The following is a 10,487-nucleotide window of genomic DNA, read 5'->3' as shown; positions in this document are numbered from 1 at the left end:
ATGAGGAAGGTGTTTGGTGCTTTGCTACAGGCTGCAAAAGGCTCTCATTGTCACTGGCATTCTAAGTTTGCAAAAGAGGCGGGTTTGCGCGGGAGTCAGAGGAAATTGGATAATCTGGGAGATGGATGGTTCTTTCCCATTATCTTTAGGAAAATCGGGAGCTGTCAGCTTTTCCCACATTTGCGGTTTTAGGGGCAGAGTCTCGGGGTTTTCTCTGTGTATGCAACAGGAACCTTTGCAAAATATCCTCGGATGCGGTCTCCTCTGTGCAGAAGCCTTAATCACACTAATGATCAGGAGGAGCCTTTGTTTTGCCACAGCAGCCGGAGATGCCCTGTGGGCGGTTGTGGAATTTCTTGGCAGCAGAAGTGAGGCTGCCTGGCCAGGGCAGGAATCCAAGTGAGCAGGGAGTGACTCAATATATTGTCGGGCCCTGCCACACGTTGTCGGTGTCTTCACCTGTGCTCTCGGTCTGACTGACGGGTTGTTTGGCTGCCTCCAAACTAGGATATACACTGCAGGATTCAGGATCAGCTGTGGTTTGGCCAGAGGGTCTGGACTCCAAAGCAGGACGGATGAAAGAAGAAGGGGAAACCCACGTAGCCAAGTTATCAGGTACGGAGAGGAGAGTGAACAGGGGCACGTACATTTATTGGCTAACAGGGACAAGAAGCTAATGTGGCCCAATGGTTTTGTTTTCTGAGAAATAAAGCAAAAGAAGTAACTTGCGAAGGGGGCGACTCCATGGCAGGTTAAGTCACTTCGCGCAAGAAAACTCAGAACCTCGGGACAATACGTCGTGTGGTAGGAAGGCAGCGGAGGTTGAGAGAGCCTTGAAGGCAGCAGTTCACAGCTTAGGAGAATTCCACCGCATTTATTAACTGATTGTTTAAAATGAAGGCGGATTAGAAATCAAAGCATTTAAAAAACCCCAATAATACTAAAAGAAAAATCTCACAAAAATAAGCAAACGTATGTACTGCCAGACAAGACACCACATTAGTGTAAAGTACCTGGGTCCAAGGTTTAGCAGTCTGGCATCCAGTTTAGCTCCCCAAGCCTTGACTAAATTCTAACACCTACTGGACCCAGGGAATTAGGGGAGCCTGGCACCTAGAAACCCATAGCAATATGTTAGTGGCTGAAAGATTCCATTGTTGGGATTAGATGAGTGAAAACATGTGAGGAGAGGCAAGTCAGAAGGAAGGAATATGGGGGCTGTGAAAATGTCCCACCAAAGGAACGTAAGAGAGAAGGAAACTTCCAGAGACAGTTCTACCAGGTCTTGCTTCCTGCTGATAGGAGGGGGCCACAGAGGCATTGGCACCCGCACTAGACGTTTAAAGCAATATCATACCACTTTAAACTGTCATGGCTTTTCCCAAAGAATACTGAGAAGTGTACTTTGTTAAGGGTGCTGAGAATTGTTAGGAGAACTGTATTCCCAGAGCTCCTTGTGAAGAGGGATTGACTGTTAAACCATTCTGAGGATTGTACCTCTGAGGGGGGAGTAGGGGGTCACCTAACAACTCTGGACACCTTTAAGAACCTATAGTCCTTGCCGGGGGAACCATAGGTGTCTAGATGCTGCTTTCACATGGAGCCTTAGGTCTGCTTTGTAACAGTTGCATTTGTATTTACATAGAAATATGCATAGAAAGCACACACACCTATATGGCATCAGATCCAGTATCTATATCAGATCTCTAGAGAGAGAGAGATCCATTACCCCAAGCTTCAGTCAACTCAACTCAACACAACTCCCTCTCTGTGTTCCTGTCTTTCATTCAGAAACAAAGGGCACTGCCAGGTGAGCTGCTCACTGAGCACGTATCCTGATTTGTTTGCAGGGAGATTAGGCAACAACTGCACGTACACCATATCTTTAAAGCACACACCCCAAAGGAATTCTGGGAATTGGACAGACTTCCGGAGTGGCGCCATCGGCAATGGCGGATTCCCTCTGAACTGGAGGGACCAGCTCCACGGGAAACGGGTCTTTTCCGCTACGGCGAAGCGGGGACCCATTCAAAAATCACAGGCGGATGAAGCCTGTGACCATGGGACTCGGCGGGCACCTTTAGCGCCCCCCCAACCCGCAAAGGGACCCACTAACGGGCTCCGGAGCGATGAGGGGGAAGTGGCGCGGTGCTGAGAGTAAACTGCTTCTTCCGTGGAGCAAAGCCACACAGTCGTTGCCGGAGAGCGCTGCCTTTTTCCTGGGACAATTTGGCTTTTAAAACAACCACCCGTGAGTACTTAAGTTTTGGACAATTGGACTCTAAATAAGGATTTGTGAGCAGAAAGGAAAACTGGACTTAAAAGTTTAATTTAATTTGGCACTGAAACGGGAAGGTCTAAACAGGAAGTCAGCCTTCCGTTTCTTTGTAGATAGATTAAAGCAAAGACACAGCAAACTAGAGTTCTGAAAATCGCTTTTAAAGGATTAACTTTCATCATTTAAAATCGTTGAACCCCCTTCGGAAGCAGGAGAAGAGGGGGGATTTTTTCCGGACTGTTTAAACCTGCAGAAGTGAGTGTCAAGTAAAGTAACTTTCTACCGTCTTGATCCTGGAGCGGGGTGTCAGGACTGACGTTTTTTGAAGCTCATTGACCAGAGAAAAACGTTTCTGACAGATAGCTAAAGGAAGAGATACATAGTGATTCCATTGTTCCCCTTCGCATTTTAAAGGAACAAATATTGACAAAATATCTGAAAAAGGAAACTTTGTTGTTAGATCTGTTTTTAAAAGAAAAGAACAAACAGAAGTTCTTCCCCTAGAGGGAGCCTGTGAAACTGTAACCAACTTTGAATCGGGGAGCTTGCAGCTGTTACAGATTACGATCGTAGGAATAGACTTCTGACCTTGCAGGACAATATACTCAGAAGCTCTGTTGAGTGCTTTCTGTAAAACAAGTGCCCTACTGGAACAGCTACATGAGAAGACGGATTTTATGACTGATGCGATTAGAAATTTTGGACAGGCAGTGGGAAATTATATAGAGCCCACCCAGGAATCAGATCAGGAGTGTGCCCTGACAGAACAGATGAGGGAAGGGGACGCTGCTGAATCTTGGGCGCCAGAGATGGAGGGAGCTGCGGTCCAGCAGGAACATGAATTTTTGGATTTGACAAATGAACTTGGAAAAAGCCAGATTTGGAAAGATAAAGTTTGGTTTGGCCTGGAAATGGGGGGTTGGATAGACCCCCCTATGCAGGGAGATTTGGACTTTTCGAGTCTGGCAATGGGCCGTGAGATGTTTGGGGTTGTGGGGGCTCTCAATTTTGGGGGGACTTTAAAACATGTTCTTAAATACCACATGGAGCTTAGTGTGGACTATGGAAAAGGGGCTGATTTGTCGAGAAGGGTCAAAAGCATTGACAAGCTGGAGTTCCCAAGAGTGAAAGAAGTAGGAGATAAAGGAAAATACAGCTATAAATATGAAGAAGAGCTCCGGAAGGGACATGGAAGGGACTTAAGGGCCTCGGACATAAGGTTACCAGGTTAATGCGCTAGATTGATGGGATAGAAAGGACTGACAAAACCCGGGTCCAGGAGGGAGAGACGCTGGATGAAGATTGGATTGTTATTTCTTTTATTATGATTGTTCTATAAAATTGATGAATGTCAGAAAAATGTTGGAACGAAATTATTTGGCTTTAGCAAAAATGTTTAAAGAATTATGTAAGAATATTATGGTAATGAGAATTTGGTAAAAATAAGATTTAAGTTTTAAGTTTTAAGGTTTTCTTAGTAAGATAAGATTAAAATAGATTAAGGTAAAGTAATGACAGAATATTATGAAATATGGAAAGGATTTGCTGCGACAATTAACAACCAGGATACAAAAAAGGGAGGAGGAGGATGTCAAAGAAAGAAGGTAATGATAGTTAAAGATTTGAGAATATTGGATTTGTTTTTAAATGTTTGTGGTATACTTTGTTTTTTTAATTGTGTGGTGTTGCTTTTTGATTTTGATTTTTATTAATCTGTATTGTTTGATTGTGGTTTGTTTTTTCTTTGTTCTTTCTTTCTTTTTCTTTGTTTTTTTTATTGTAATTCTAAAATCTTCAATAAATATCATTTTTTTAAAAAAAGGAATTCTGGGAATTGTAGTCTGTACCGTCAGAGATCTACAAATCCTAGCTCCCATCACAAACTACAGCTCCCGGGATTATTTGGTAGGTGGGGAGTGGTGTCATGTTATTTAAATGTATAGGGTATATGCAGCCAGAAGCTATTTAAAGAATATTCATTCTGATTTCCTTGTGGAGTGGTTAGATGACATTCCTTCAAAGGAAGTGTCACCCTACATTTCCCAGTGCATTTCCCAATAGTTTTGCTTATCACAAAAACTCTGAGCTTTGGGGGGAAGCGGGTTTGCTGAGCAAGGCCTTGGAATCGACAAAAACTGCACAACCTGAGTTTGCAAGTGTGTGACTGAAACCCACCCAGCAATTTCAAGAGTCTGGAGGTGCTCAGGGAGGTATTCCCAACAGTCAAGAGATCATCTCCTAACTATTAGTTCCCATGAATGAAACATCAAGCAACCATCCTGGACTACAAACCAGCAATCTGCCTGACAAAGGAATATTCTGCTAGCAGCTGTCATGCTAATGTTGAAGGAAGTAAACAGGCCTAGCCCTGCAATCTGGGGCAAGTGAGCCGCTTCAAGTGGAGCAGAGGAAGGCAGGGACTAATGCCTGAACAAGGCCTCAAGACCTCGTGAAAGGTTGGCCTTAGCTGTGGGTAATTCAGAGAAAGGGGGAGAAGGAGACAAAAGGAAAGAAACTGATGATGGAACAGGCATGAAGAAAGGAGTGGACAAAAGAGGATGACAGTGAAAGTCAATAGGAAATGGAAGTTGCGGAAGAGGGTCCAATGCTGGCTGGACCAGAGGTTATCAAGCTTAAATCACTGCAGGATTACGGGGCTAGTATGCTCCAGAAAAGGTTTTCCCAAGCCTGGGTTGTTTACTGAGGTTTCACTCTGGAAAGGAGCAGAAGGCTGGAGACAGAAAGCCAGGCGTTAGCGAACCTGGCAGGTAAGGCTTAAACAGGGCACTTCCAGACCGCCACAGTTTTCGGTTGGGATTCGATCACATACCTGCCAGTTCAGGTTGCCCAGTTGCAGTTGGTCAGGAGGTCTTGCACAAAGGAACCACTTTCCCAAATGTTTGGACTTCTTCCAACCAGGAAAGCTTTGGGGAAATGCTTTGGAAAGTGTGGCATAACTCCTGCTTGGTGCAAGTCATCTAACCTCCGCACGCGCAAATTGGGTTGCATGTAGGATAAGGCTGTCAATGACGACAAGCCAGCAATAAGCCTCTGAGCACTAGTTCCTGGGAATCACAAATTGCAAACAAAGTGTCCTGATTTTCCAGGGACAGTCCCGGAATTACAAAAGCCATCCCAGTTTCTGATTTGATACTGCAATGTCCTTATTTGCCCCACCAGCACAGAGCTCAGAGAGGAGGATGAGCCGGTGCTGTGGTAGTGCAAGGGAGCATCCTGTTGCCTCTTCATGGCCACTGCTTGCCGGCCTTCCTTTGGCAGCTCAGAGAGCAGGTGAGGAGGAGGAGGAGAAGCTGCCGCGTGACAGCCAGGGCTGAATGGAGCGGACTGCGAGGAGTCTTGATTTTTTAAAAAATATATAAAAAATGCTTTGTGCATCGGCATCTAATCTCACCCCTTTCTAAAATTTATTTATTGGTGTGTTTTTTTCTTTTTGTAAACATACCAAAGAATAAACTAAAATAAAACCAGGATTAAGCAGTTTTCTCAGGACGGTGTGTGCTGTGTCTTGGTGGTATCACTTCTAAAAGGAAATGCTCTTCGGGGCATGGGACAAAAAAAAGAGGGGGTGTTGTGCAGGGTCAGTTGGTAGGGAGTGTGGAATGTCCATTTTCATCTGAGGAATGTTGGAGGATATGATATTAGGAAAGTGCTGTTGCGTTCAGGTCCTGCGTGGCAACTGTGAGAGCAGGCACCTGTCAGGGACCGTGCTGAGGAGGGCTGCAATGAGGAGGAATGGTGGGAGCCACCTCCTCCCCCTGCTCTGCTCCTGAATCTTCCCAGGAGCAGGAGGACAGTATAGATTTAGAACAGTGGTTTGCAGAGAGGCATAGTTCAGAAAGCAGAAGCTGGGAAATACTGGATGGGGAACAGCTAGCAGAAGAAGCACTGGGAGAGAGAGAGTTAACAGATTCACAGTCTTTGGAAAGTATCCACACACACACCCATCTCCAAAGTCATGGAGAGCTCAGAAAATGTAAGAACAGAAAGCCCAGAGGCTACAAACCCAGAATACAAGACGTAGGAGTGAAGTAGATTAATAGGGATGGAGGGGGGAGTGACCCTTAATTGGGAGTACCTCCATTCTGGGTAGACGCTCTCTTTCGTTCTTCGCTGTGTTTATTAAAGAAACTAACTGGTAAGAACTCCTTTTGCTTGATCTGCTCATTTACGGCCATGGGGGAGGAAGCTGATTCCCTGAAGCCTGACAGCTGCAGGACTAGATGGGCCTTTGGCCTGATCTGCTGGGGCTCTTCCTATGTCCACCCTGGAAGCTGAGGAAGAGAGTTCTGTGCTTTTCCCCTTCGCCCCACAGCCCAGTTTGGTTCACCCCAAATAATGCAAGCACATTGACTAGATTTGAGGGGGGCAGGAGGCCTTCTGTGGGCACCCCTCCCCGAGCAAGTCCATCTTCTCTATGTCACAGTGCCTGCTCCCCATTTTTTTGCCATGAACCCAACGTGGCTAACACCCAGAAGGAGAAGGCAAGGCAGATATAGAGAGCCACTTCCTCTCTTCGCTTGTGTGGTTGCTTGCATAGGGCAGGTGAACAAGAAGTGAGGGCAAGGAGGGGGCTAAAGGCTCTGTGGGTCGACAGTGGGGCCTCTGTTGTGGAGTGTACCTCAGTTATTGCCCAGTGGTACCAAATCCCAGTGCTGGCCCTGGGTAGAATTCCAATGCAGGTTCCTGCCTGAGGCCTAACCTCCCCTTTCCCACCCCTACCCCTGTCTCTCCACAGATGTCCATCATCCTCTCAGGTCTTATCCATCTCTTTCGACCATTGCTATCCTCCCTCTCCGGTGCACTCGACTGCGAGGGCTTGAACCCATGGTACTTCCTGCTGGGCCTCCGCATCATGGCCATCTTCTTCGCCAACGGCCCCTGGGACAAGATCAAAGACGACACCAGCTGCAGTATCACCGAGGGCGAAGGCGACCTGTCGCGAGACTTCTGCACAGCCCTGTGCTACAACCAACATTTTCCCGTCTCCATCGCAGCAACATGGGGGCTGGTATTCATCGCGTTGATCCTTCTCGTAGGGCTCCTGCGGCTCACCACCCCCAAGGAGAAGAAGAAGAAGAAGAGGAGAGAGAAAGAGGATAGGGATAAAGGGGAAGGCTTGGCCATTGTTGCCACAGCATCCCACAGTGGCGTCCCCGACATATCCACCATCTACAATGTTGGGCGCCGTGGTCTCCCTAGGCACTATGGCCACGACCATGCCCACCATCGCCACCATGCCCACCATCCTTACTATACCCACTGGGATGATTGGCATGGGGGGCATGCGGCTCCCATGGCTGAAGGGTATGGCCCCAGTGTGAGCTACGGTCCAACGGACACTAGGCAAACCAAGATGGCCGCACATCAAGGTCACATGAGGCAAACCACTGCGGCATCCTATTGTGGCGAAAAGGAGCAGTGCCACGTGGCCACCAAGAGCACCTCGGCCTCCCTTAGCGGCTCACCTTACAAAGGCAAAATGTCCCCTCAGTCTTGGTCAGGTGACGAGCACAGAGAACCCCTCCATTGGAGATACGCCAACCCTCAAGAATCGGGTGGTTTAGCTAATGATGGGTATGCTATGGGCACACCTAAAAGATACATCGGCCAAGGTATCCATGATGATGGCAAATACCGCACGGCCACCAAATGCAAGTCAGACACCGAAGGCAGCATGGGCTATGTCCCTGCCCATCCCTGGGTAGATGACAAAGCAAACATGGCCATCAAACGCAGGCCAGCTCAGGGGTGTAAGGTGCACGGCCAGCGCCACGTAACCTTTGACACCACAGGCGGGAGTGATGGGAACTTTGGAGGCAATGTGTGCAACCAGCCATGGATGGCTGGAGACTCCCACTGCAAACCCGTTGGCCAGGCACAGGTCATGTCCGGACCAGGCATGGCTGCCGGACCGATGCTGTGTTACCATGGAGACACGGCCTGCACATGCACCGAGGCTGAGCCATGTCACGCGACCCCGCCGTGTGAAGCTGCCCACCACCATGACCGACACAGAGAATCTTCTTCTAGGCGGAAGAAGAGGCCCAGGATCACTAACATCTGTGGTGTCCCCCTCTTTGATATCTGGGTGGGACTTATCCTTGCCTTGGAGATCTCTTTCCTCTGTGTCATTTTCATCTTCCAGATGCCCAGGCTCTGGAGTGCGTATTGGGTATGCACCCCGTCGACTACCAGGTGCCAGCAGAGAATTGAGTGCACCATAAATGGCAGGGCTGAGAAGCGGGTGGCGCTGTGGGGGCTGGTTTTCACCTCCATCCTTTTCATCATCACCTGCGCCGGCTACTTCCACCTGCGGATGTGCTGGAACGAGAGCTGCCAGAGAATGTGCGGGGAGAAGGAAGAGGAAAGCCACGAAGAAGTGTGCTCTGAGGAGTCGGAGGAGAAGGATGACGACAACAGAGGGCGTGAAGTGGGGGTGTGAGAAGGGTGGCGAGAGGCCCAGACAACCACCTCAAGCCTCGGATCACAGGCTCGCATCAGAACTGAGCGTTCCTCCATACAAGAAGTCGTCCCTCTCAGGAAAAATCCACAGGAGGATTCTGGGAACTGTAGTTTATCGAAGGTGCTAAGGGTTGTTGGGAGACTTGTATTCCCACCCCAAAGCTATGATTCCCAGAGTTCCCAGTGAAGAGGGATTGCTTGTTAATCTGCTCTGTAAATGGCAGCTATGAGTGGGGAATACGGAGGGTCTCCTACCAACTCTCAGCATCCTTAACAAACTACAGCTCCCATAATTCTTTTGGGGGAAGCCATGACTGTTTAGTGGTATCACAATCCTTTAAAAGTAAGGTGTGAGTACGGCCTCAGTCTGGTGAATTCCAACGTGCCACCCTGAAACTGCAAAGTGTGGAATTTTGTCACTTCTACATTAACTTAAAAGTCTCCGTTTTCCTATTCCAGGCCTTGTTCTCTTTGAGATTGTCAAGGTGTGTCTGGGGAGCAGCCCATGCAGCAGCCTGAAGTTTAGGCTGTAGATGGCGGGGTCTCACGTGACTGAAGGTTCTTCCGTTCAAAATAAAATCTCTTACATACAGAAAACAATAGATTCTCCAGGTCAGTGGGGGTTTTATCAGCCGGAGCAAACTGGAGCGCAGTTCTGGCACCTCTCTCATGGGCGCCACTTCTGTTGTTGGAAAATCTTTGCAAAGTTTAGACGTTGCTTGATTTTCTTGTGCTGTTGTTGGTGGTAAAGAATGCTAGCGATGTATTTATTTTACTTTCTTTCCTTTTTTGTTTTAAAATGTACCATTTCAGTGCAGTGCTTATTTGTGACAGCTCATGCTGGTTCAACGAACGGGGAGTACCAATTAGTCTAGAGAGTTTTTTGTGGTAGATGAGAGTGGTATAAAATTAAAGGGGCTGGGAGGAGAGAATAAAACAAGATGCTTCCTGAGCCATTTCCCTGCAGCAAGTTACCTATAATGACTTCAAGAAATCCCTTAAGATCTGGAATCAAAGGAACTTCATTTGGATGAAGTTCAGATGAAGGAGCAGAATGAATTCATACACAGGGAAGGAAGGAGAATTTCATTTCTTTTTAAACCACAGCACGCTCATTAGTTTAATTAGCCTTTCACCAACTTTGAGCAAAAGGGAGGGGTTACAACTTCATTGAAAGCACAATCAAGAGGTAAGAAGTACATACAACCGCCACCCTGAAACTGTGCCCCACCCCAGCCTGTAATAATGGCAGGCAAATCAACCCCAGGGTTGATTTAGGCCCCTAACGCAGGACCAGGCCTTCTCCTGTGTACCCATACAGATGAACAACCAGTGTCTATTAAGGAGAGCCCAGGAGTCCTGCAAACTAATTGCATGCAAGATAAACACCACGAGCAGAGATTAGAGCAATTAATTCCAGCGTTCTGAACGCCGCCTTTGTTTTCTTTGAGATGAAGAACTTTTGTTAGATCACTTTTGCACCTTCATTGGCAAGATTTGAAAGGTTCAAATCATCAGGATATGGATGCTTAAAACTATTGTTTAATTGTTTTCAATGTACTTCCGGGTTAGCGGAGTCTGTAACCTGAAGCGACTGTAACCTGAAGCATCTGTAACCTGAGGTACCACTGTAACCTGAATTTTAGTATTATACAATATAAAAAGATGGGTGTACTGTGTGTCAGCTACATTGTCACTTGGAACTGATTGAAATAGTGGGTTTCGA

At 47.3% G+C, this 10,487-nt stretch overlaps 1 protein-coding gene across 1 annotated transcript; it reads left to right on the top strand.

The window, feature by feature from the left end:
- Positions 1 to 454: 454 nt before the first annotated feature.
- Positions 455 to 10,445, top strand: LOC308461189 (uncharacterized protein). Its single transcript, XM_080977899.1, has 2 exons — positions 455 to 615; positions 7,035 to 10,445. Exon 2 carries the CDS (start codon positions 7,035 to 7,037, stop codon positions 8,739 to 8,741), a length of 1,707 nt encoding a protein of 568 aa, XP_080834025.1. The 5' UTR covers positions 455 to 615; the 3' UTR covers positions 8,742 to 10,445.
- The last annotated feature ends 42 nt before the right edge of the window (positions 10,446 to 10,487 follow it).

This window comes from Podarcis pityusensis (genome assembly GCF_964106645.2).
Source record: "Podarcis pityusensis genome assembly, chromosome: 13".
Taxonomy (NCBI): domain Eukaryota; kingdom Metazoa; phylum Chordata; class Lepidosauria; order Squamata; family Lacertidae; genus Podarcis; species Podarcis pityusensis.
This window is presented reverse-complemented; position numbering and strand designations above follow the sequence as displayed.

Bases quoted from the DNA above. Each gene is read 5' to 3' on its own strand.
- LOC308461189 (XM_080977899.1), top strand. From the start codon at position 7,035: ATGTCCATCATCCTCTCAGGTCTTATCCATCTCTTTCGACCATTGCTA.